At 39.5% G+C, this 27,544-nt stretch overlaps 3 protein-coding genes across 3 annotated transcripts; 1 reads left to right on the top strand and 2 right to left on the bottom strand.

Moving 5' to 3' along the window:
- Window positions 1-1,263: 1,263 nt before the first annotated feature.
- On the top strand, window positions 1,264-12,047 carry LOC146449319 (retinoic acid receptor RXR-alpha-B-like). The gene is made up of 3 exons (XM_085101822.1): window positions 1,264-1,736; window positions 5,193-5,813; window positions 8,080-12,047. Exons 1-3 carry the CDS (start codon window positions 1,268-1,270, stop codon window positions 8,313-8,315), a joined length of 1,326 nt encoding a protein of 441 aa, XP_084957948.1. The 5' UTR covers window positions 1,264-1,267; the 3' UTR covers window positions 8,316-12,047.
- A 94-nt stretch (window positions 12,048-12,141) lies between these two features.
- Window positions 12,142-15,710, bottom strand: LOC146449318 (uncharacterized). The gene has a single exon (XM_085101823.1). The coding sequence runs from the start codon at window positions 15,330-15,332 to the stop codon at window positions 14,526-14,528; it is 807 nt and encodes a 268-aa protein (XP_084957949.1). The 5' UTR covers window positions 15,333-15,710; the 3' UTR covers window positions 12,142-14,525.
- Window positions 15,711-20,059: 4,349 nt separating this feature from the next.
- Window positions 20,060-26,843, bottom strand: LOC146449317 (activating signal cointegrator 1 complex subunit 1-like). The gene is made up of 8 exons (XM_085101639.1): window positions 26,637-26,843; window positions 24,827-25,027; window positions 23,701-23,879; window positions 22,524-22,613; window positions 22,377-22,423; window positions 21,623-21,742; window positions 20,865-21,075; window positions 20,060-20,245 (listed from the first exon to the last, which is right to left on the bottom strand). The coding sequence occupies exons 1-8, from the start codon at window positions 26,755-26,757 to the stop codon at window positions 20,129-20,131; spliced, it is 1,086 nt and encodes a 361-aa protein (XP_084957765.1). The 5' UTR covers window positions 26,758-26,843; the 3' UTR covers window positions 20,060-20,128.
- Window positions 26,844-27,544: the final 701 nt, after the last annotated feature.

Here is a 27,544-nt window from a genome sequence, read left to right as displayed (position 1 = left end):
TGCTCAGTAGCTTTCATTTAAATGGTCACACTTTAGGATTTCATACACAGACTCAAAAGTTAGAACCACCTTGTACAACATAATAAACAGCACCACAGGAGAGTACTGCTCAGTAGCTTTCATTTAAATGGTCACACTTTAGGATTTCATACACAGACTCAAAAGTTAGAACCACCTTGTACAGCATAATAAACAACACCACAGGAAAGTACTGCTCAGTAGCTTTCATTTGAATGGTCACACTTTAGGATTTCATACACAGACTCAAACGTTAGAACCACCTTGTACAGCATAATAAACAGCGCCACAGGGAAGTACTGCTCAGTAGCTTTCATTTGAATGGTCACACTTTAGGATTTCATCCACAGACTCAAAAGTTAGAACCACCCTGACAGCATAATAAACAGCATCACAGGAAAGTACTGCTCAGTAGCTTTCATTTAAATGGTCACACTTTAGGATTTCATACACAGACTCAAAAGTTAGAACCACCTTGTACAGCATAATAAACAGCATCACAGGAAAGTACTGCTCAGTAGCTTTCATTTAAATGGTCACACTTTAGGATTTCATACACAGACTCAAAAGTTAGAACCACCTTGTACAGCATAATAAACAACACCACAGGAAAGTACTGCTCAGTAGCTTTCATTTGAATGGTCACACTTTAGGATTTCATACACAGACTCAAACGTTAGAACCACCTTGTACAGCATAATAAACAGCGCCACAGGGAAGTACTGCTCAGTAACTTTCATTTGAATGGTCACACTTTAGGATTTCATCCACAGACTCAAAAGTTAGAATCACCTTGTACAGCATAATAAACAGCATCACAGGGAAGTACTGCTCAGTAGCTTTCATTTGAATGGTCACACTTTATTGTAAAACCTCGTTTTCTGCTTTTCTCCCTCGTTTAACTAATATAACGAGGGTTTTCTCAGTCATATTTTGAATTCAAAATATCATTTTAAGATAGCGTGACTAAGATGTTTTAAAGACCTTTGACAATTAATATTGAGCGCTTAGCTTTTTGTCGCCAGTGTGTATGGGCAAAGCGTTTGCATACATTAATGACGGGTTGTAATTGAACGCTGTCACTCAACCTTGCCTTGGAACATTGTCAAGTCACTTTGCTCAGTTTGAAGAAGCGTTTGAATTCGCATGTGTGACGATCCACGTGAACACTACTGTATTTTGGCGTTTTCATCAGGGTTAAAAGTTGGTTTCATTTGTTTTGTTTTGTTTTTTTTGTTTCCTCAGTTTCATGGAGGGTCACTCTGGTACCTTCGACACAAGTTCGAGCGACTTGGCAGACGTTTTTATGGATTTTAATCTCTCCAAGCCCGAACCAGATGACAACGATGCAGAAGATTTGTCCGCTTGCGAATACTCTCGAAAACCCTCGACCAGCTCCACTTCCTCTTCAGCAACAGACGCGCCAAAACCACGCTCGTCCATCGACAGCGAGGAGGGTGATACCAGCGCGGGGGTAAACCACTCCCACGCCAGTAGTGCCTCTACTGAGTGCGTGGTCTGCAATGATAAAGCCACGGGGTATCATTATGGCGTGTTTACTTGCGAGGGTTGTAAAGGATTTTTTAAACGCACGGTACAGAAGCAGTTGGAGTACACGTGTAAGGGGGACGGTAGCTGCGAAGTGAATCAGATTAATCGAAACCGATGCCAATACTGCCGCTTTCAGAAGTGCGTGGCCCAAGGAATGCTCAAGGAAGGTGAGTTTGACTTTTAGTTGATTTTCATCCAAGGTTACTTGAAGCTGTGTGAACGTAAGAGGTGTCAGTGCGTCCATTTGTCGTTTCAGAAATGTTCTTTAATTTTTGGATCTTTGGATCCCAGTACGAATAAAGGAGCCGTTACACGTTGAAACTTTTAGCTGAAACATGTTTCGAACTTCCATTACGAGACAAGTTTCACGAAAAGTAGAACCGCTTCTGCTTCTGCAACGGCTCGCAACGGTCGCAGTGGTGAAAAAAACAATAGTTTCACCGTTTAACACCACTTCGTGAAACTGGTGCGGCGGCTTAAGACTACGAGATTAAACTTCAAGCTTTTAGCGAAGTACTAAGAAGAGATGTATCCCTGGGTGATTCATTTTTAACTCGTGAATGCGCTCATGCGCAATGAACAAGTTATCGTAACGTGGGAAAATTGTCACTCACTAGTCGTAAACTTTATATCAATAGGCCATTTCCGAGTTGCTGTGAATCTCACCATGAAAGCTAGGCTAAGTGCAAAACTTTTCATATGAAAATTAGTTTTGTTTGCATATGAATGAAAACTAATTTTCATAACAAAAACTTTGCACTTAGCCTCGCTTTCATAATGAGGTTCAAAGCAACTCGGAAATGGTCTATTTAATCGGAATTTAATCAAAATCATAAATTATTCTTTAGCCTACGAAAAGTGCATGTATTCACCATCAACCGCCATTTAATACGTGACAAAAAACAAGGACGTAAAATCAATGCAACGAATAACGTGTTCTTAAAAGAAAACAGCTAGCAGGTGTGTTGTCTGTTAACTTCTTCCATTTACCGGAACTAAAGGGACAACTTTTTATTTTGGTGACTGAAAGCGCCGCGTTGAAAGCAGCCCAAGGCCGAGATTGTCGTCCAAGTCAACAGGGATTTCACGCAAAACGGAAGGAGAAAATGCGATGGGGAAACGTCAGACTGTGTTCCCTGCTCATGCGCGTATTCTTTTTTGGCGGTCCGAAGTAATTTGACCGTTAAAATCGTAGCGCCACAGTTACGAAATAGTTCAACACCGTCAACAACTTATAAATACAAAAATTAATCTCTCCTTTAGAAGTCTTGGACAAGTTGCCTAGTGGAATAGTGCGTTGAATTAGAAGTAAAGGAGCCGGGGTTCGATTCCCGAGATAACGGAGAAATTTTTTTCCTTTTTTCTTTTTCGTCTTTAAAATCCAGCCACTCCGAAGGCTCCAAACAATTTTCAAAATTAAAGCTTTCGTAAAAATACGAAACTATAAGGAGCTCAATCTTGCTGAGGGGAACGTGAGACCCCTTATTAAGCCTTTGTGGCTTGTGTTCCGATTTCTGGGCCAACCAAACACAATGCGAACAATGTTTTATATCTTGCCACTATTTACTTCTGCATTCACGAGTTGGCTCACGGGAGCCTTTGATATTCTTTGTGAGCGACTAACTTGACGCAGTTGCTTTGAATGATAATGGCTAAGCCCTTTCGTGCTTTCAAAAAGACGTGATCACCTACGTTTCGAGGACTTGTTTTCGCCACCCCGCCGTTCTCGCAAAACTCGTCGTAAAATGACGACGGCTATCTCGTTTTCCCGCCAAAATGACACTGGTTCACGCGTGCGCACTCTCCCTCTATTGGGAAAACTCGTATTCGCACACGTGCTACAATCTAATCAAAGGTCTCTATTATAGTGAAGCTTGGACGAGGTACTCCTTTATGTAAGCTACATAAGTCGTTGTACGGCAACAAAGGGTGTGGTTACTGAGTTGTTTGGGGATTGAAAAGGGGTATAGATTTTGTCCATGTTAGTCCGAAGGGATTGATGTAAATATTAATGTGCATAGTCGAGGAAAGGGGGGGGGGGGGGCGTAACGTACTGGATAGCACTTCCTCTTTAATATCAGTTTGCACAAGTGATCTCTAGAACCAAGTACTTGTTAGTCAAATGCAACGTTACCTTCAGTCAAACTCTCTCAGCGTTTCAGCATTAGTCGTGCCAACAGCGAATTGCGCGCGAGTCACTCGCCTTTCGCTGCACTCTCCGTAAGAGAGAAAGACGCCTCTAGCCCAAGGTACATGGGAGTTTCCGTTTCTAAGCAACCAACGGTAGGACATTGTGCAAACACGAACTTGACAGCTGAATTGATCGCCATGATGGCGTCCAGTTCGACACGTCGGCGATAGCACTGTGGAACAAAGGAGTGTAAAGAGATTGCTTTGAGAATGATTTATTATTTAGGAATGACACAGGCAAACTCGGAAAAAAGAAATTCCGAGTGCTCCTATCAGGAGTAGAACCTAAGACCTTCCAATTACTAATTCAGATGCTCTACCACTGAGCTACAGGAGACTCGTGGGAGCCAAGGCCATTAAACTAGGTTCATGGGACAAACATCCTGCATACTGCTAGGATTGGATTGCTTTGTTTGAACACCTTAAAAAAACAACAGCTTGTGTAAAATTTTCGTAGCAATTTACATTTTGCAGTGCACGTACACAGAAAAACGTTGAGGCATAACTCCATCTAACATTCAATAACTTAAAGATCTGTAGCAGGGACTGTTTTAAAAATATTGAGAATGAAATGGGTATGAGTTTTGGAGGCCAGGTGTGAAAAAGGTACCGCAAAAATGATGACGTATCTTTGTCTTAAATTGGGTCAGGGATTGGAGAACCGTGCCGCACCCCCCCCCCCCTCCCCCCGCCAAGAATTCCGAGGAGTACCCCTCCCCACCCTCCTCGAGACAATTGGCCACGACTTGCCACAGAGATACTTCTCCAATAACAGAAAATGTACAGCAATTATTGACTCAATTACGCCACTCGAATTGTTCCCTACAGCATATGAATCCTTGTCCTTTCAGAATAAATTTTAAAAATTTTGCCCAACAATTATTGGATGCTATTACTGGAATGATATTCCTATATCTATATCTAAAAAACCAACAAAACAATTATTTAAACGAGCTCTCTTCCAGTATTATTTTGCTCAGTATTAATCACTGCCACACGACCTTGTAAAACGTTTTCTGTCTTTCTTCTCCTCTATTTATAATTAGTTTTCCTTTTTCTTTTCTTTTTTTTTTTTGTTATCAAATCGTGTACCGTATCGTAATTTTAAAGGGCATACAATTAGTTGACTATATCATGCCCTTCTCCACTCCTTTCTAACGCACTGTGACCTTATGTAATATAGACTGCAAGCAGTCCCTTCCTGGTAAGTCGAGTAGGGTGCGCTCACAGCACAGCGAGACTGGAGCGAGGAGAAATAAACGAGAAGAGATTCGACTATCCAGAAAGCGACTGCTTGCAGTCTATATGTAATACGATCATGTGGAGTAAATAAAAAATACAAATACAAAGTTAGTCATTAACTCATTGATGGTTTGGGAAAGTCGGTACAATTTACGATGTGCCATTCATTTAGGAATGTCGTTTCCTTTTAGCTGTGCGAGAGGACCGCACCCCTGGGGGAAGACACCGGCATCGCTCCCTGCAGGATCATCGACCTAAAAAGCAACAGCAGCGACCTCGAGAAGAAGCGACCACAAACGGGGCCGTTAATGAAGACGACAGTGTCGATAGCAGCGTGATCAAACAGCCAGAGATACCCACTAATAAAGACGAATCCCTGGCGTTTATAAAAAAGATCCGAGAGAACGTGACCCAGATTCCAGACATACCCGGTCATTCGATTGACTCTGCCACTGGAGCAAAGGATGTGACGAAACTGATGGATCTGGCTTATCAAGAGCTCTACAAGGTCATCCAGTGGGCCAAGGACGTCCCGGGTTTCAAGGAGATCGACCTGGAAGACCAAGTGTGTCTGCTCAAAGCGTGTTTCATGGATTTGAACGTGTTCCGCATGGCGTACAGGTCCGTCCCTTGTGATCCGATGTCGCTGAGATTTGGCGAACATCTGATCTTAGAGCGAAATGAGGTTGTGTCGATGGGGTGGACGGAAGACCTGGTGGACACCACCTTGGAATTCACCGACAAGTTGCGCAGTTTGAATGTGGATCCCAACGAGTTCGCCTGTTTGTCTGCGCTTGTTTTACTTTGTCCAGGTTGGTGGAGTGATCAGCATCAAATTTCTCCTTGTAATATTAATTATTATTCAACCCCTGAGGTCATGAGAAGTTAGGATATAATCACCGAAGATGAATTTTCTTGACGTTTTAATAAATTCTCCTCAGTACTTTTATAAGAACAGTATGGGGACTAGATAGGAGAATTTGTTCTTTGATATTAGGGGTTAAAGGGTGAACACATGGAAGTTAATTCAGAGCGTTGAAAACGTTAAAATTACAATAAAAATGCCTTGAGAGGCACCCCCCCCCCCCTTCAAATAGAGGAATAAAAGCAAAGAACAACAAAACCAAAAAAGAAAAAAAACGAGGAAGAGATTAGTTCATGCACATGCAATCAAGAAATCAGAAAATATTATGAGATACGCAAGAACGATCTTAGCGTTTTTTTGAACCGACTTAGGTTGTCGGCCACTAGCAACGTTTGCTGGTTAGTCATTCCACTCGCGTGCAATTTTAACGAAAAATGAATATTAAAACAGGTGCGGTTTGAAGGCTTTAGCTGCAGTTTGTAATTGTAATTAGACCTGGTACGTTTTAAGGTGGCCGAACACAGTTTACGCGCGCTTTATAGATTCTGTTAGTGATGCTATTAAGCGCGCGCTAGGGTTGTGGTACGCAAATACGGCGGTCGATAAAGTCATCCCTCAATTTCACATGAAATGGATAATAACGTTAAGTTTTGATCCTAAATAACTAAGTTTCTCGTTTCTGGACTCTTTTTCTTTTCTTCCCGAGCAAAAAAGTCATTCGCCAAGACCTTTTGCATGCTTTTCATCTTTGCCATGATACCCAATTAAAGCCACGCATGCGCATTTGACCAAAAAATCACGACTGGTTGTTTTCTTGGAAATGAACTGTTTTCTAAGGAACCGCTCATTAGAATTTCGTGAAATTTGGCATGAAATAGTTCCTTAAAAGCGTAACTCGCCTACAAAGAGAAACCTAAATCTAACAGAGGGTATCTTCACAAAACATTAAAATGCAAAATCAATATTTACAGGAGATCTCTCTGTTAAAATTACATGAAAATAGTGCAACTGTGTCAGTGTTTTGTGAGTTTTTCTGGATACAAAAAATGGAAAAAATCTGATGAGTACATTTTCTAAAAATAAAGGAAACCTACTATTTATGGACTTTTAATAGTTCGCTGCGTTGCCATGGAAACGGTACTTAGCTCAACAAGACGTACGAAAATACATTCTTGCTTAGTTAGTCTTACACCATACCAAGTTTGGGCGTCCAGAAATACATAGTTTCCAAATAACGTCTTCTAGCACCTGTACACACACTAAAAAACTGTATTCGGCCACCTCAAGCTAGTTTAAAATATTCGTCGACTGAAGCAAGGTTATGCAGGGCGAAAACCAGTTTGTGACATTTAATGAAGGAAAAGTAAAGATCTGATCTGATCGTGAAAGTTGCCCTTTATCCCCTAGTATCAAAGAACAAATTCTCCTATCTCGTCCCCAAACTTTTATTATAAAAGTACTCGGGAGAAGTTATTAAAGTATCAAGAAAATTCACCGTGACTGATCATATCCTAGTTCTCATGACTTCAGGGGCTGAATGCGCATTGATATTACAAGGAGAAATTTGATGCTGATCACAGTTAGGGCTTAAAGGGTTAAAAGCGTAAAAAGGGCAGTGTGTGCTTTTTTGCCAGCGCTGCTGAACTGCTGAAAGTGGCAGTCAGATCTCCACGGTCAATCGCCAATAGTTAACTTAGAAATCTCATCAGGAATCCCCTATGCTAACATCCCTTAAAAATTCTGCACTATGATTACTGGTTACTGTTTTTTATTATTATTTAAAGGGGAAGTATCACGCGAATTTGCCGTCATTTCAAAACCCAAAAATGTTTGTCTGTCAACAGAAACATAAAATAATCGTCTAGTTTTGTTACAAATTATCTCCCAGTGCAATAAAACTGTCGATTAGTGCCTCTGGTCAAAGACATCCCGGAGTTGGTCGGAATGGATTGAAACTTGAAAAATGTTAGGCTAGCGTTTTTCAAGTTCTCGCATTTTTGTTTTCAAAATGCGCTAGAACAGCTCACGAGTTGTTCTTTTCAAGAGTTGATCTCTTTCCTCACGTTTTTCTAAAATTGTTTTGTAGCTATTTGAAGGTCTTATTTCACCATCTTTAACCAAACAGGTCAAAAACCCCATGAGACTTTCCCTTTAATAAAACAAATAACGTAAAAAGGCCATGATATCGATCGGAATTAATGGTTTCTCCACAGATACGCCCGAGCTCAAAAACAAAGCGAAAGTCGAGCAGCTACAATCCAAGGTAAACAGCCATTTGCGTGATTATGCAACCATTCGTTACCCTCAGAAAAAAAACCGCCTCGGAAAGCTGCTGCTTTGCCTTCCGACTCTCCGCTTGTACAGCGAGAAAGCGCTGGAAAACTATGTCGCACTCGAGTTCTTCGGCAAGTTAGACATGCCGCCATTGGTAGCGGAGCTCTTGGAGTAAGGTTAGCGTAACAGCGTGACTAGTGACTCAAGTAAGAGTGGATGGCGTGACAAGAGATTCTCGCAGTCTTGCGTGACTGAGACAGAAGTAAACGATCTTATCTGGAAAGTTTTAAAAAATATTATATCTAATACGTTATATCGAGGGACTGCTCGGTTAATGTTTGTCATAATGATTGAAGGCGCACTATGCAAGAGGTCTTCCGAGAAGAGATTGTCATTTACATGATCATGCCACAGAACAATGGGAAGCAAAGGTAGTCATTATGAAAACACGCAAAGTTTTCATTGTGCTGAGGCGCGGTGGTGAAATGGTTAGCCCGTCCGACTCTACCTCGTGTCGTTTCCATGGACATGAAACTGTACTCCACACTGACATTTCTGTTAGTGAGTACTCTCAAACCTAACCAAACGCGTCTTAAGCGGGGGAAGGAAGGGGGAACTTTAAGATGGACTTCATCCTATCTCGCCGTGGGAAGGGGTGGGGATTTGAATGCCGCCAGTAACTTCATACAGAGTACACTCCAATGGACTAGTATCCCATCCCTGGGTGATGGAGATGGGTAGTCATTAGGCCAGGTCGCTTCATGCTGGGTATTCTGTGATGGACTGGCAACGCATCCCGGGGTAGTAGCACTTCCTGCTGGGTGTCCTGTGATGGACTGGCATCCCATCCAAGGAGAGTAGTAATACTCCCAGTCACTTCCTGCTGGGTATCCTGTGATGGACTAGCATGGCATCAAGGATAAGAGTGGCAATACCCGCTATCAACCTATTTGGAGAATTCCCTGCAATCACTGGCAAAATAAGATTTCGATTTACAGTTCCAAAGTTAGCGTGCATGGTTACTGTAACCGCAACAGCAACGTATTCCAACTAAATGACTCCCTGAAGGCTGTGAAATATGAAAAAAAAAAGCTTTTCCCTCCCAGTAAAGCAGGTGGGGGAAGATGCGTCTATTTCAGTTTTGTTCCATAGTAGAGTTGTCCAAAATTCAATCTAAAAACAAGCGCTTGCTTATGGCGTTAATTTAAATCAGTTGGCTTTAAAGCTATTTGTAAAGTTTTAAAAAAATTATATTGTTTGCAGTAAAGCAAAAATGGTTTAAGTATTGTGCAAGATTTTTCAAAAAAGCCCAAGCACATCCCTGAAAAGTAGAAAATAGAATCAAATACAGCAGGAACTAACCTTGCCTCTTCGATAGTGCGCCTTCATGTTCACCGAGCTCTCCCCAGACTAAGTAGTCGTTAAACAAAGGTTTAAAGCCAGTTAAACTGGAAACGTAGACTGCCCTGTTATGGCAGTCTCATATAGTCGATTGAATGTTGAGTGTTTAACAGTCGATCACTTATTCTTAATTCGTAACGACCTAAGTATTTTAACAGAACTTTAGTCGATCATATCCATTTAAAGTCGGTAAAATTCGCGTTTTCCATTCTTATCACCCTACCCCCAGGATGTATTACTTAATTTTGGGGGGAGAGGGGTGGGGGGCGTGTAGCGCAGAACTCGGAACCACAACCGGCCTAAGACAGACAAAATTATGAGCATTTTTTTAATTCAATGTCACACCTAACTCCTAGCATTTTATTTACTCCTTTTCGCATCAAGACGTAAATTATATTTCAGCCAAAACGGTCAAAGTATATACCCACTTCAGCCAAAACTGTTTTAAACCCATACCATCTCTAAACAGAACAGAAGAAGTCATTTGAAAATAATGTTTTGTGAGAAACAAATATAAGATTGCACTGGCCCAATGGAGGCGCGGCGATGTAGCTAATGAGATGCATGAATTGTATGAGAGACATCACAAGTGTCCCCTACCCTAAATTCTTACTAAAACACAAAGGGTCAGTTATTAAAAGACAGTTTAGACGGTGTTTAACAAAACCACGTTCTAAACCATTTCCAATTTTGTCACCAATCATGTCTAAACATTGTCTGCCGCTGACGGTAGCAAGAAGGCTTGCATTGCAGACTAGAAAACGATTTATCTACTTAAATAAAACACTTCTAAACAGATTTGGAGGCCCACTGATTGTCTTAAACCACGGCCTAAGTTAGACCATGTTTAAATGACTGGCTCAAATAATTCTGTCAAACGTGAAGTCATATGAAAACGACAAAAAGGTCTGTCTGATATAAAGTACCCAAAATCAGGATTAGGGCATTTCTGGACATAAGTGAGCGGACTAGCATCCCATCCAGGGGGAGTAGCAATACTGCTATTTGCTTCATGCTGCAGAAACCCTCTTAATCGCCGGCCGTGTGGGCCTCTTAGTTCCTAGTGCGACTTTATCTTTACACTAACCCTCGCTAAAGCTCTTGAGGAACGTTTTGGCTGTGCTGTCTTGCCGGTTTGAGTAATACTTTGCAGTGGCTGTCTAACTTTGCAGCAAATCAAAGACCCAACAACTACATGCGAAATTGATCGTCTTTTTTTACGTCAGCAAAACCGATTTAAATGTGACTTGAGAAGTTACCAAAGCTAGTCACAGCGTTAGCGATTGTCAAAAGGATGACCAGAGTCGTACAAGGTGTAATAAATATATATTTCCCTTCAGGTGCACCCAGCGGTTCGTTTCGGTGAATTTCTGTTAAGGGTCTATGCCTCTAGTAATGCTGGTATTTAGTTGAGTAGACCTGTACCCTTCAAAAGCTCTATTTTCACTGGACCCTGATAACCTGCAGCTGCATTGTTTCTTAGGGTTGGGAGCATTGTTCTGTTCTTCGTTCTTTTGTACTCTCGACCAACCATGTAAGACGTTGCACATGGTGCAGGTGGCTCCGTTTTGTCAAAAGTATTCAAGAATTGTTAATACGTACCCTTCCTCACGAACAAAACACTCGCATACTGTATCATCAAGAGGGGGATTTCTGGTGAATTCTTTAAGGAAGTACAAGGCATTTAAAATATTTTGTTTCAATTTTATCGCTGGGTGCCCCTGGTTCAGTTGTAGATTTCTGACCTAATTTAATTCATAGTTTAGTTGTAAAATAGTTTTAGTCAATTCGGACGCCATGTTGGATTGTTACACAAGTACACTTTGATTATTTCCGCGCCCTTGTTTCCTTCACAATTGGAGCATCGGACAATTTTTTTTCTTCTGTCCTAGTTATTTTTGGGCGATTTTAAAAAAGACTAGATCAGTGGTAGCCAAAAGAGTAACAGATGAGAAAAACTTCCTGGACATTTTAATTTCAGTGTGGGTATTTTTTCCGGATTTTTCTGCATTATGTTTGGTTTTTGTCCAAAAAGTTTTTGAAGTTGAAGTGTATAGCTGTCGTGTGAGTCTGCTTCTTTGTATAAAAACTCAAAAACTGACTTTTTACACAAGTCAGCCTGTAGCGGTCTCCTGTAAAACGGTTTTAGTTATATCCAACATTTAATTCCGTATCAGCTTCGTTTGGCTTATACACTATTCTTGACGGAAGTAACGAGCAAAAATTGCGTGACAACGCGAAAGGTGACGAACAAGCGTTGTGTGACGACCCGCGTTACAGCTCCAAAGTAAGGAAGAGTACATTCAACATGGCGGCCGAAAACCTATCGATGAAAAGAAAGATTCTCTCTAAGAGTTTTATCATTATTGAAGTTATTCTATTAAAATAGAATCGTTAATGTATTTTAGAACATAGCCTGTAGCAGATAGTTGGTAGAGAATGTGCCACGTTATAGATAAGTTTACAGAAGAGTTAGAAACGTTACATAAAGATGACTAAAACTAGATGTAAATCACTTCCTCAATAAGTTGTTACCTACGACAGAAAGCCGACATTTGTCTTCTAAGCATATCGGCTGATAAGTACCATATGTCATAACCGGAACCGGATGTCACAAATATACATTAAGTTACTGATTAATATAAACCAGTCCGTTTATTCTTAGTTATTGTGGAGAAAAGTAGAAAAAAGATAGGAAACTGAGGGCTACATAGGTTTCTGACAATTCTATTTATATGTGTGAATCTTGAATCCTCTTACTGAATACGACTGTGTGGGAGGCTAGGATTAAAGGAATGCATTTGCCCCCATACAAATTCAAGCATGGTAAACGATACGTCCCTACTTCCCCCCCCCCCCCCCCCCATCCCCTCTACCTTTCCTGTTCATAAAAATTTTGACATATTTAGTCTATTTTTTCCTCCATTTTTAATTTATCTGGCTTTTCCTTGTTGCAAAGTAAGCATCTTTATAAAATATTTTGAAGTTTCCTTTTTAAAATAACCGCTGTTATTTGTCAGCCCGCTCTGGTGCTTTGCAGAGCTATTTTTACAGTCTTAACAACAATTATTACGCGTGGTTCATGGTTCATTTATTTCACACTATTTACACAACATTGACATAGAAAAAAAAGTATTACAACAGATGATTTCATTACAAGAAAAAATAAATACAGTACAAATTATAAAATGTGTTTGGTGGTCAAAGTAGCAAAGGCTTTCTAGTTGATCACCACCTACTTTTAAGTAAACGTGGGGTAATCGAAGACTCTTAGAAACTGAATGTTCCAGGTTCTGGCTTCGCTTGAGATAATTAAGCAGCCATAATTCGAAAAAGCAATATAGGGGATTTTTGGTTTTTTTTTTTCAAATTGAAACTTACGCGTGGTTACCCTCAATTTTCATTTTGGATTTCAATAACGTTTGCTGATATCTTCTTTTCCCGCATGGGCATAAACCACACAAACATACTTTTGAATTTGAAGAAACAAAATCTTACACCATTCTCCACTCCAGGGCCCAGTTGCTCGAAGTATCTCGGGTTAAATACCGTGACAACCTATAGGTTTTAATACCTCTTACCCAATGGTTAGCGCTAACCATGCTTCGAGCAACTCAGCCCAGAGCTCTTCCCTGTATGACGTAGAAAAAGCCGAGCGACTCTAGGGTCGAGATGCGCAGAACGTATGCGCAGTAGTAAAACGAGGCACCGTCCTTAATTAAGGACATACGTAGGAATATATTAAGACCGGTCGGGCGAATTTGTATTTTGGCATCGGCGCTTGAAGTGTTAAACGCTCACGTCTCGTACAAATAGAAATCACGAGGAAGCGCAAGAGAGATGTTTCTTAGCTGCTTTGGTTTGGTACACGTTTCTTTGGAATGTTTTCGGTTTTTACATCCTCAGATGGTGATTGTCTGCAACAAGAAAGAAGGGAAACCCTTCTTGATTAGCTGAGGCTCTCTCGGGAGTATGATATGCTTCTAAATACTTTAAGACGACAAGGTAGAGAAGAAACTGAAGAGAACCATTATTTATTACTCTATATACGTTTGGCGATTAATCCACCAGGGATTGAATATAATCTGTTTTTAGAAAACAACTATTCCGGTCTTTAAAAACAAAACACACACTGGTGGAGAACTTGTTCAGTACCAGACTAACTATCCAGTGTGTTTTCCATTCGAAAATCTAGGGTTTTTCCTTCTAGTACTTTAAAAACTCCTAGGTTACCCTTTAATTAAGCACCCATATCAATATGGCTCTCACTTGGCTCTTGGCCCTGTGGATGAAATCCTAAACTGAACAGTGTGACGATTCAAATGAAAGCTACTGAGCAGTACTTTCCTGTGGTGCTGTTTATTATGCTGTACAAGGTGGCTGTAATTTTTGAGTCTGTGGATACGAGCCTAAATTGTCACCAATTAAATTAAAGCTACTATTGGTGCTGCCTATTATTTTGTACAAGGTGGTTTTAACAGTTGATGATATTGTAGTACAACCATTGAAATGAAAAACTAATACTTACGCAGTAGTGCCGAAAGTAATTTTGCGTTTGCTTTGGTTTTGCATTACTACGCTCTGTGATTGGTTAACAGAACTCTTGCCACTTTCTCAACCAATGGGAATCCAAACCAAAACCAATCGTGTTTGGCCGCACGCGTTTTCCCGCGCTTGGCGCCAGTTACATGTATTTGCTTCGAACTCTGATTGGCTCGTTGTGTTGTTTACATCTGTTGCGATTGGCCAGAGTAATTACTTTGGTTTTGGTTTTACGACACTCAATTGGAAACCGCTCTATCTTCCCGCAGTTATTATGCTGTACAAAATGGTTATAACCTCTGAGTCTTGAGATGAAAAATTCTTAACTGTGATCTTAAAAACTGTTGACGAAATACCCTACTGTAGCGCTCTCAGTTATTTTAAGGATAAGTGAAAAAATTGAAAAATTTTGCCAACCCTTACAAAGTACTGGTTTTTAAACTTAATATTGTTCAGTGTTTTTTGGTGAGATCTTTTTCGCCGACAATGCTTCATAATAAGGCATACACTCTTCTACGACACCAGCAACCTCTGGGGGGAGGTCTTCTACATCAAAGGCAAGGCATGCACGATTCTTGTTCTTCTTTACCCTCGCCTTAAATCCGGAACTCTTCAAGGCGTCTTCATGCCACCCTGCCCAGGCATCCCACTCCGGTACTGGCCCTGGTTCCCAAGAAGTCATGCTCTCCTCATACTCCAATCCCACCGCCTCACAGTAGCTCTCAAGTATTTCATTGGGGTAATCCAGGAGATCGTCTGCGTCAACGACAATGGGATCCCTGTGGATGTTTCTCTCGACGAACTCGTACAGCTCGACCATCTGTCGAAATCCCGCTTCCGCGGGATCAAAGTAGTCCCATCCCGTGAGCTTCGGGTTCGTGGAAGCTTTGTACAGAGAGTAAACCGCCTTAAGGGGATGTCGGATCAGAAATGTGTGCTGAAAGTTCTTGAAACCCTCTTCTTTGAAAATGTCGAACTTGTTTTCCACGCAGTACGCCATCTCCTTTGAGAAGAGAAAATCTCTTCCATCGTACTCCTTTTGAAGCAGTTTACTGATGGAGCGATATGTCGCTTGGTGGTTGGTCTCTTGGGCTGCGTATCTCGGGCTTTGTTTTTCTGGACCGAAGTAGAAAGCTGCGGAGTAAGGCTCGTGTAATATTTTTGAGTTCTTGAGAGTCATGAATGATCTCTCAAAGGCCGTCGAGACGCATCTGGGTGCCGTCCAAAGAAGAATACGATTTTTTGACATCTTGTTAACAATCCGAAATCAATCGTTTAAAACCACTTTGTTAAAACTTGAGGACTTTGCCGAGAAAGTTGTGTTTCCTCTTCTTGTTCTTTCTATAAACTGGAGAGTTCTTTCACTTTGTTTGCATGTACTTAGTGGAGGTTCTTCAATGATATGGGCTGAGTCTCCGGGCGCGCGGTTTATATAACATCGATTCCTGCTGCTGGCGTTTGACAGAGGTGCGAAAAATTCTCCCCACGCATTACATATTTTTTTAAGTTAATCGGTCATAGAAACAGGTGTTCACATAAGAAAGTAATTTTGCAACACTGGAGAAATCCAATCAATAAAAAGTTTTGGAAAAGAAAATCGCAGCGGAAAAAACAAAGTAAAGTGCATAGAAGCAATTTAAATAATCTCCTTCAAAGTCTTTCACTGGCTTGTGCCCAACTTATATTAGCTTGGATGCTTAAAGTTTAATGAGCAATCGAAGCCAGTTTTTACATTTCAAAACTGACATTAACTCAGTGAATTGCGGGATTAAGGGTGTAGGTAGCGATTGTTATCTTACTTTAGCGGACAAAAGGACATCTGCGCTCTGACCAGGAAAGAGCTCACTGACGTCAGTAGTCAAATACTCAAACTTTAAATTTACTAGCAAGTTTCCTTGCCCACACAAGCCGACACACGAAGAAACTGTAACAAGATTTTATGCAAAAGTGGTCAAAATTGACAGTTGATCGCATATGTCTCAAAAATGCTTGTCTATACAATTTGCAAAAAATATTTTTAATGTTAAGTTTAGAAATCTTATTTACCATGAAATTAAGATAATTTTTCACGCGGTTTTCTGAGATTAAAATCGTCCGTGAGAAAACCACCATGTGATTTTTGAAAAGAAGATTTTCGTTTGACCACAAACGCTGACATATAGAAGTAAACAAAAACACTGTTATCAGTGAAAATCTTTCGTAATCTTGGACTGACTTCATTGTAAAAACTCCTTAATGGATAAAATTGGCATCAATACTGAGTATTCATCAGATGTATTTTTAGCGTTAAGAATCTTGAAAGACCATTAATCTTCGGCCAAGGTGATGAGATTACTGAGTGGAAAAGTACAGGAGTTGAATTTGAAATACCAGACGCGGTTTTAGCTATTTTTAATTCAGATTCACCATCAAGTTACGTTTGCCGACTTAGCACTTGTGATTGTTGATGGTATCACAGATTTGGCATATTTTCACTGATGCCGATCTCGCTCAAGAAAAGACATTATAACGTTTAAAAACGAAATTTTACAAAGCTTTAGTTCTTAGATACTTTACGATGTCATTCATTGCAATACGCGACTTAAGGGAAAAGTTTATAATTCTGCGAACCAATTTCTGTTCTGAAGAAAAGAAAAAAAAATGTTCTAAGCAGCATGAATGTCTTACGCCAAGAGAGGACGAAACGAAAAGAGTTAATCCCCCATATATATAGGCCCTTTCCCCATCGTAATCCCTCTTAAGTTATTTTTAGAATCTTCTGCGCAATCCGATATTCCCAAGAGGGCTAAGTGATAGCCAATCACATGTCATGAATTTTACCCACGTGGACAGCTGAGCCGTTCCCACGCAATGCTACGCGTCCTTCACGAATTGACCATCAACAAAATGGCAGAACATGTGGGAAGCGGTTTGTGCATGCTTACGCCTGTGACTCAAATCTCACCTTGGGGGATATAAAAGAAACGAAGTAAGGTGCCTGTTATATCTGTCACGTTACCTAAGTTCAGCCAATGAAAGTAAACCGTAATGTTCTTGTTATCAAGGTTATCAAATTTCAAACCGAGCGAAACTGAATTGTTCTCATGACGTTTTTCAGGTTTTTCAGTGTTTTTCGAGCTGACGGAACTCCTCTCTAAATAAATCTCATTTCACTGGTTTCATTATTTAAACGAAACGTTCAGTAATTTACATAACACACAACCAATCAGAGGTGGGACATTGGTAACCAAACCAACAAACGCTTAAAAGTAACTGCGTTTAATTTAGATTGCTTCAAATATAGTAATGCCGTATAATGGATAGGCTGAATATTACTAAGCCAATATTTCCTTGTTATTCCGGAAATTTTGGCTCGGTAACTGAGTCCGCGGCAAAAACAAATCACAAACTTCATCAGGCCTTTTCCAGTGCTCGACAAAGCACAGGGCCAGTTATTTAAACAGAGTGTAACTTAGGCCACGGCCAGGCTTAAAATGCTACTATCATCAAATTTTTACCTCTTGAATTTTAAGGTTAATCACATAGAATTCTAGGAAAGATTAAAAACGCCGTTTACCGTTTCTAAGTATCTGCATTGGTTCCGGAGATATTTAAGTTTGAAAAATGTGTAAAATATGTAAATGAGAGGACTGATGACGCGAATTTCGTCATAGTAGCATTTTAAGGCAATCAGTGGACCTCCAAATCTGTTCATAAGTGGTTCATTTTAATTAAAGTAGATAAATAGTTTTCTAATCTGGGATGCAAGCCTTCTTGTTACCGTCAGCAGCAGACTATGTTTAGATATGACTGTTGGCAAAACTGAAAATGGCTTAGAACGTGGTTTTGTTAAACACCGTCTAAACTGTCTTTAATAACTGACCCATATAGTTTGGTTTCGAGTGTCAATGTGTCATTCCGCTATCAGTCTGTTTAAAGATACCTTGGTTTCAGTTTTGAAGAAGTCGCTGGAAAGCATTCAGAACAGTCTTTATACATCAGGGAAAATGATGGTCATTACTCATTCCACTCTGAGCCCAGGCTGGTTTTTCCTGAACTCAAAACGCCCAGGCTATTGAAGAAACCTTTTGTTGTTGCTGTGCATGTGCGCCTCCAACATTTGCTTTGTCGACAGTAAAGTGCTTCTCAGAAACACTGAAGTTATGCTTGAGCTTCTCGGAAGCGGTTTACCTTTGCAACAAATATCAGGGGCACCAACGGATCGTTTCGGGTAAATTATCTGTTCGGAAGGCCCTTAATCTCCTATAATTTTCTGAAGGGAATTTTCACCTCGAACTTTCGTGATATGGGAAATTTAAGGCCTAGTGTTTTCGGATTGATAAAAATGTCGTTTTGGATACCGAAAAAAGGTCCGCTAAGATTTTCGGCGAAATAAGACCTAAGGTTTCCGCGAAATGGACAAAAATGCCCTAGTAATTTCGAAAAGACTCAAGTTCCCCTAGAATGACGAAACAGTTAAAATATTATAGCGCGGCCTGAAATGAATCTACAGAGCTTTAAAGGCACTCCAGATAGCCTAAAATGGCGTTTCAAAGGATCTGAGAGAAACCTGTTGTTGGGTGTCCCGAAATATTTCACGTACGTGGAAACGAGGAAACATTTTTAAACAGTTTTAGTGTTTGAATGAAGTCTTTTATTAAATTCTGTATTCCTAACAAGGCTAACAATACATTAATTATAAATTGCATTTTAATGTTGAATTTGTCAATTTTGAGGGCTATAATTTTTATAGGCTTTGCTACTTAATGCTTACATTTTGAAGTAAACGCTTTACTTAAAAATAGCATTTTAATGTGATTCCATTTGACCAGTCTGACAAGACAGTTACAACGAATTCTCTTAAGAGAAAGCATGGCATGAAATGATTGATGCTGTGCACATTCAGAAAAGCACGTCAAAAATCTGAAATCTTTGCTGCTAGTCCTACACTTGTTTTAAATGGAACGTTTCACTGTAGACATATGAAAAGCTGAAGGCTAGTCACGTCACTACATCCAGTCCTATAAACTTGTCCATTCCGTTTGCGAACTAACCTCATCAAGCCAACCAGTTCTGGTAAATGGAAAATACCTTAAGCAAAATTTGACCTCTCTCTCAATTATTTTACCGAGATTGGTTGTGGATATCAAATCCTTCTTTGAAAGTTTTAAAAATAATTTTTACTTTTACAGTCGAACCTCGATTTAAAGGGAAGTCTCATGGGGTTTTTGACCTGTTTGGTTAAAAATGGTGAAATAAGACCTTCACACAGCTACAAAACAATTTTAGAACAGCGAGAGGAAAGAGATGTAACTCAATTCTTGAAAAGAACAACTCGTGATTTGTTCTAGCGCATTTTAAAAACAAGAATGCGAGAGCTTGAAAAACGTTAGCCTAACATTTTTCAAGTTTCAATTCATTCCAACCTAGCCAGATGCACTAATCGACAGTTTTATTGCACTAGGGTGTTAATTTATAAAAAAAAAAAAAAAAAACAACTAGACAATTATTTTCAGTTTCTGTTGACAGACAAACATTTTTGGGTTTTGAAATGACATCAAATTCGCGTGATACTTCCCCTTTAACGAACCTCTATATAACAAAGTCCTCGGTATAACGAACGATATTCTCCAGCCCGGCTTTTTAAAATGTATGGAACACAACCTCGATAAAACGAAACAATTTCCCTGGTCCCTTGACACTTCGTTAAATCGAGGTTCCACTGGAACATGATTTTTATCATGAGCATGAAAAAAGATGTGTTCTTTGTCTAAGCCAAGTATGACGTTATGTTCTCCTATGACTTAAAAGGCCTGTTTAAACGGTTTCAACATTAGCTTCAACATGCGTTCAACACAGTTGTTGGACCAAATGTCTGGGGCATTTGAACAGGTCGTTCATCATTGTTGAAAGCGTAAAAAATGTTGAATTGCGTTGAAACCGTTTTAACACTCCATTCATACAACATTTGCCCAACATCTGTTCAAATTTGTTGAACAAATGTTGAGCAAATGTTGAAACCGTTTAAAGGGGCCTTTAAGGTGTTAAAAGTCTTTCTTCCTCGTTTCATGGTAACGGTACTGATGCCGCACAAACATAACGTCCCTCTGCATCATAACATGCTCTAGTGGAGAGATGAATCGTGTCCAGGTGGTACTCACCAAAGCTGAAGTCTTGAAATAACTGCAAACCAATATTATGATATTAAGTAAGACATGCATGAAGACTTAACATTCCGATTCCCATTTTATGTGCAGAGGTACACGGAGAAACCTAGAGGAAGGCCCAACCTCTACCAACCATGCCCTAACCCCACCCACCTCACAGAACAAACAAACCAACAAAACTTGCCCGGCTCCACCCCTTAAGGTTGTCCATAATGCCGTACCCAGATCTCAGTTCTTACGCAGCACTTCAGTCAAGTGCACCTTCCTAATTTATTGAAAAGATGTTCAAAAACTCATTAATAATTTGTAAGCCCATTGACCTATCAAATGGTCGATAATACATCACGTGCAGTGACTTCATATCGATAAACCTCCTCCTTAATAGTATGCGGTGTTTTATCAGCTGATAAAACACTCCTCATTAGTATGCGGTGTTTTTCTCGTATGCTAATTTCCAACGTTCACAAAAGCATAACTGTTATGAACTCTATTGACACATGCTTTTCCAGGAATGTTTTTGAAGCCGTCAAAAAAACTCCCAGCACATGTTTCATTGGATCTAAAACTTTTAAACCCGATAAAACACTCCTGCTCGTTTTTTAAAAATCACTTAAAAAGACATCATGAATTCTCACCGAAATTATCTTTCTTGCATCAAATGTCATTCTTTTAGAAAATCTGGGAGGCAGATCACTTCGGCTTTTCTTGGCAGGGGTTTGTCCTTCAGAATCACTGCGCAGCTTTGTATTCATTACAGTTGCATGGAGCTTTACTCTGTCATATAGCTTTTTCATCAGACCTTTGGACACAAATCTCTCAACCAGAGCATCAGCCAACCTTTGGAGCCTAAAATAAGTAAAGTATAATGATATAAAAAACAATTTCTGTTTCATTATTATAATAAAATTATATAAAAAATAAGGCTGCTAAATGCTCTCAACATTTAGAACAATGCTTAAGTTCTCAGCATTAGAAAGAAAAAGGAATATTAATTATTTTATAATTTAATACATATTTGCATTCTTTAGTACAAACAACAAGTGAAAATAAAAGAATATTAGAATATTTGAAAAACACTGTTACATGTAAAAGGATGGATTTGGTGAATTGTAAATGACGTGAAATACATGTAAACCATTAAGAAACAGATCCTAAAGGCTCAAAAATAAATCCCACTCATTAAAAGAATGAGTCACCTCTTTCTAGCGAATAAGCTCCTCTTACATATTGCCAGAGAAAAACGTTCACCTGTCTCTCTGGAAATGGGATGGGAAGAGGTAGCAATGCCACCTACAGTCCAGACTGGGGCCTGCCCCACCCCCTTAACTACCCACCCGGACTACCAACTGTTCCTGATAAATGGTCATGTGACTTAACATAGTGTATAATTTACCGATCTGAGCCATCTTGGGAGATAACATTTGCATACAAAACATCAACTTCTGCTGGATCGTCATTCATGTACTCCACACCTTTCAGTTCCACTACCACTGGAGAATCCTGCAAGTACTCGCTGAAGACAACAATACACAATTTTGCTTTTAATTAACATTTCTATGTCAAAGAAGGGAACTACACTTCATGCAAGGCCATGGCAAGACAGACAAGTGCCTTGACCAAGAAAACAATAAAAGGGCAAGATCCCAGCCTTCTGGGTACGGATTTCTAGCACTTCTCATAAATGATACAAAATAGATATGTATACAGCTTTTGGGAATAGATTTAGTCAGGTCCAATGAAATGGAAATAGAAACACTGCATTTATTTCGGATAGAACATTAATCAGATTTGGCTAATACGGGGAACAGCTTCTCAATCCAGCAAACCAGTATAAATAAAGCCAAATCTGATAAATTTTTTGCCCAAAATAAACACAGTACTTCTCCAAAAAAAAATGTATACAGCTTTGAGTCTCTCTGACCAATCACTTCCATATAGGAGACAAGACCACCTTTAGTTAATTATTTCCCTTTTATTCACTTTTCTTCCCATCACATGTACCTAGCAAGCAAGGGGATCAGGCCATTGCTGCCTACATGTACATTTCTAGCTATTCTGGTTGTTACCACAAACCACTTTGAGAGAAGTGGTTTTGAACTGTGTAGAAATTAGAACCAGATAGATAGGTTTCATTGTGGGGGCATTACCTCACAAGTTCTTTGTAGCACTGTGACAATAAATCTGCTGCATTTTTCTGCAAGAAAATGGTTTCAAAATAAAAATTAACACTATACTGCAGGGACACAGTTGAATTCAAGTAGACAAAATCCTGCCTTCAACATTTGACTACTCACCACGTCTTTGTCACTTAACAAGGTCAGCATACCAACTGTCAAGTGAATCTTGCTTGGTAACTGGAATATGCTGGCATCTATTCCTCGGCTCTGAAAACATTTTTATTTATTAACCAACTGTCTTACTTAAAGGGGAAGTATCCCGGGAATTTGGTGAAAGAGACTACTAACAAGATAGAACTGCTAAGCTAGTGGTTTTAAACTCAGTTTGGTTAAATATTCATTTAACTGCATTAAAATATATTATTTTATTCAACTAAATCGACCATTACATCCCACTCTTGCACAATGGAGACTTCATAAAATTAAGACTTTGTAACAAAAATGGTTCACTGGATAATTCAAATTCCAGACAGAGTTTGATTGGCTTAGCTGCCATGTGATATCAGCCATTGTACCATGCCTGAGAAATATATTAATAATTATTGCTGCTGCAGTGAGGGAGCCTGAAGCGACCGAGCAAGGCAGCACTCTAATTGGCACAAATTTATACATATAGAGCCATTCATTCAGCTTTCTTGAAAAATTCAAAGGATTGTGGTCGTGCAAAGATCAAAGGAACAAGTCATTGCGGTTAATTTTGTGGCCAGCACAATGCAACACGCTTCTATGCTCTGCTGCATCTCCGCTGAGCTTAAACACCGAATTTTTGAATGCTATAAAATCGAAACAGATAATAAGTACATGAGGAAATTCTCGGAAAAAAATTTCCGAGAATTTTCATCGTGTAATTATTATCTATTTCATTTTCATAGTGTTGGGTGGTTGGCTGGTTCGCTAAATATTTGAATGACACTACAAATGTTTTGCTGGATATTTACTTGTTTTCAAACGACAAGCTTGACATGAAAACCTTTTATTTTATTTCAGATTTTTCATTATGCAACTTTCAATATGCCAATAGCCAATAGATACATTTTACATTGTTATACATGTTATTTGTCCATTATACCAAGTTTTCTTGCTTCACATAGGCACAATGGGCCACTTTCAACCATCCCTTCCTATTCTCACTATTCCCCCCCCCCCCCCCCCATGGTAGCATTTACTGCCATTCCAGTATACTAGTATTATATAATGATAGAGACAGAGGCTTATCACAGAATTTAGCCCAGCATTCTGGGACCCAGAAGGGATGGGGGGGATTTCATCTACTCAATAACTTCAGTAATGTTACCTCAAAGCAATCTTTAAGCACTCTCACTTTAAATTCATCAACTTTCTTTTCCAAGTTGCTCTTGTACAAAGGAAAACACAAAAAATGTGTGAATGGAATCTTTTGCCTTGACGATTCGGTTATCACTTCAATGCGGCTTCTTGCCCCCACAACACCACTCCTTTGAGGTCCTGTTATTACTGAGAAGACAAGATATCAGGTTAATTTTCAAACAATGAGAAAGTTATCTCTTTCTCCTGTAAAGGCTCTCTAAAACCATAATTTATTAAATGTGCAGTAATATCATGTCACAAGCTTGAAATAGTACAATAATTATTTATCTTACATTTTTTTGTCAAAAAAGGAACAGTCTGTTAGTGTCGTTAATAGACAACACCCAAACTTGTCAGTTTTTGCATCCACTGAAAATTTTTAACTGCAAAGAATGTTACCAAGGTTTTGGCCAAAATAGCACTTACGCCCCTCTTACATAAGGACTTCTGGGCTGGGTTGTTTGAAAGCTGATTAATGCTAATCAACAATTAAAAGTTAATCGAGGTTTTCATCTCGCTCATTAAAAATGGTTGTAAAAGCTAATTTCAAGCTAAAGGTAAAGAAAAGTCTTGGTCAAAACTGAGGGCTAAAACTCTTTTGGAAGAATCTCTATTGATTGGTAATTAAACTAAAATCAAAGTTCACGTTATTCCAGGATTACCGGTAGTTTAATCAGGCTTTGAACAACTTGGCCCTGATGGCTATTCAAAGGGAGCAAACAGAGGAATTAAATGTAAATATTTAACTCAGTTACCGGATGGTATAATCGATGGATCTCTCTGCAATACATTTTATTTTGTTCCTAAAGCGTTATATTTTGGCCTTGTTTGGATTTCTTTTATTTTCTTCCTTTGTTTTAGTTGTTTGTTTGTTACATGATTCACCCTTCAATACTCTCAGAATGAACTAAAAAATGAGCCAAGGAGTGTACATTGTACAAATTTATCACTGACAGCATTTGTATGGTAACTGACCAAATTAAAAAGACCATGGAGCATCCCGTGGCTAAAGATGCTAAAAGATAACATGGCTGTACATCTCAGATAAGTACTTAAAGACTTGAAAATGCTCAGCCATGCCCAGCAAAACTCACCTACTTCACCTTCCTCGCCCTGTCTAGGAATCATAATTTGTGTGCCTGTTTCTTTCTCTATTTTCCTCTTTGTATCTCCTCTCTTTCCAATGATAAATCTGTACAACAAACTTGGTACTTCCATACACAACCTGTAACCTGCTGCAGTCTTTTCCACTAAACCAAATGCATCACAAGCTTCATCGTCCCATGCTAATGCTTCTGCAATTGCATAATAATAATTTTCATATTTCTTTTTCAGTTCACCTCACAAATTAAACTTCCCTTGTTGCATCAAAGAAACTGAAATTTCAGCATCTGCATCTTCTTGGAAAAGTCATCTTGCATTTTAGAGACAACATGACTTCTTGGAAAAGTTTCTTTCATTTTTAAGACAGCATGACTTTTATTGAAAAGAAAATTGTCATTCTGACACCTAAGAACTATTTGGGGCTGGTGGGCTGGGGAAAACGTCCTAAATAACGAAACGGTGCATGACTTTTATTTGACTTTTATTGAAATGAAAATTGTCATTCTGACACCTAAGAACTATTTGGGTGTGATGGGGAAAACGTCCTAAATAAAAACAGACGCACAAATGTGTGCAAAATTGGTGACCATTTCTGGTGTTAATACATGGTAAGTTGTTATGATATCACTCAATATGCATAAAGAATAGCAGACTAGGGCTACTAAATAAAACTGAGATTTCAACACCAACATTTTCTTGGAAACGTTATCTTGCATTAGGAGATGACATGACTTACTTCATTTCTCTTAAAATGAATTGACCTTGTTATTCTGACATCTGAGTACTACTGGGGGAGGGGAGGGAGGGTAACATTCTTAATAAAACCATAGGCATGAAATGCGTACAAAATTGATGCCCATTTCTGCAGTAGGAGTTCTCACCATTTTGATGCTTGATAAATTGAATTAGTTTATTAGGATTCCAATCAATGAATACATGGAATAGTTTAAGGGGGATACCAACTGTGCTGTCGTACAACCCACCCCCCTCCAACCCACTCCCACCTCCTCAGGTGACATAATTCTCCCCCAGCAATATATTTATAATGTTGACCACCCAATGTTTCATTTTCTCACCAATATTATTAGGAAAACCCCTTGCTCCCTCAAATGTGATGGCCACTTTTGTGTCTATGGATTCACCCTGTGAAGTCTTTTCAAAGAATGCTGGTCATTTCTTACTTACAGATAGCCTGCGTAGCTGGGAGTTTTGTTTGCACAGGGTCAAATGTTCAGTGGCCTCCTCCCCATTCCTCTCGCGGCTTTGTCCCTCTCCACCACCAAAGAAGAAGAGAAGGAGAAGGGTTGCGGATAACAAAATGGAATCCCCCCCGCCCAGGGTCAAATGTTCAGCTGCCTCCTCCCCATTCCTCTTGCAGCTTTGCTGCTCTTTAACCCCAAAGAAGAAGAGAAGGAGAAGGGTTGTGGATAACAATATGGGATGCCCCCCCCCCCCTCCCAACCCCCTTACTCTAGCCTCCCACGCAGTCATTTTTACATGACTCTGTATCTTCTTGGAAAAGTCATTTTGCATTTTCGAGACAACGTGACTTCTTGGAATAGTCACCTCTCATTTTGAAGACAACATGACTGTAATTGAAATGAAAATTGTCATTCTGACACCTAAGAACTATTTGGGGCTGGTGGGTTGGGGAAAACGTCCTAAATAACGAAACGGTGCAATATCATTCGACGAAGAACCTTTTTTACAGCCAAGTTGTGCTTCATATAGATCTAACATCCCAGCTCGCTTAATACAATGTAAGGGTACGCTTAACTAATCTTAACTTACTAAGCTTACCTTCATCGTGGTGACTTGAACGCTGTTCAGGAGGCTCCCGATGTTCAATTTTTTGCTCAAACGGCATCTTTCGGTAGCATCGTCCCCCTATATTTATCAGCGTTGGCTTCATTACATCCATCGTTAAAAACTACAATAAAAAACTTCAGTGTTCCGTATCTTCTTCTTTTGAAAAAGTTGCCGCCATCTTGGACACATGGCCGTCTGTAGACTGGAACGAGTTTTTTGTTTGAGGGCCGGTTTGTCAAAAAAGCAACCTGATACTCAACAATTATTTTCTGCTTTTAGTTCGTTTTATACTTTACAAATGACCGATTTACTTGAGAAAAGAGTAAGATCTTTCAGGCAAAAGCTGGTAGAAGAGAGTGGCTCCTTTGTGTTTTAGGAGTAGCTCCTTCGTGAACAGATTAGGGACGGTTGTTGACAGAAACAACTTCTGAGTTCTAAGGTGGACAATGTCAAATATTCAGAAATAGAGGAACAATTAGATTGCGTAAAATGACAAGGTCACTGAGTTGGTATATACTAATTCAGGTTTATTTTATGCCATATAAGCAAAGGGATCAACGAGCGAAGGGTCTATCCAGAATCTGGCACTACTTTGACATCTAATTGAGCACTTATACCTTTTAATTCAACCACACCTCCCATAAAATCCTTGATCCACTCTTTGATGCTCAAGGTCAACTTCACAAACCTTCCGATCAACTGAGACCCAGCTTGGAAGGGTTGGGTGTCTGGGACCCCCACATAAAACTTATGCTCGCGGATTTTCTAAGCAAATGGGTTCATGCATTCTAGTTCCTTTCACGTAGGGCTTGTCAAATGTACGAATTACTGGATTAAAAAAAGCATTTATTTTAACCATTTCGATTACTATGGATATAGCTGACGGCCTGACAGTAAGG

The sequence above is a fragment of the Pavona decussata genome, unplaced genomic scaffold (genome assembly GCF_977016875.1).
Source record: "Pavona decussata unplaced genomic scaffold, jaPavDecu1.1 SCAFFOLD_602, whole genome shotgun sequence".
NCBI lineage: Eukaryota > Metazoa > Cnidaria > Anthozoa > Scleractinia > Agariciidae > Pavona > Pavona decussata.
Note: the sequence above shows the minus strand (reverse complement) of the source record. Positions and strands in the feature narration are given on the sequence as shown.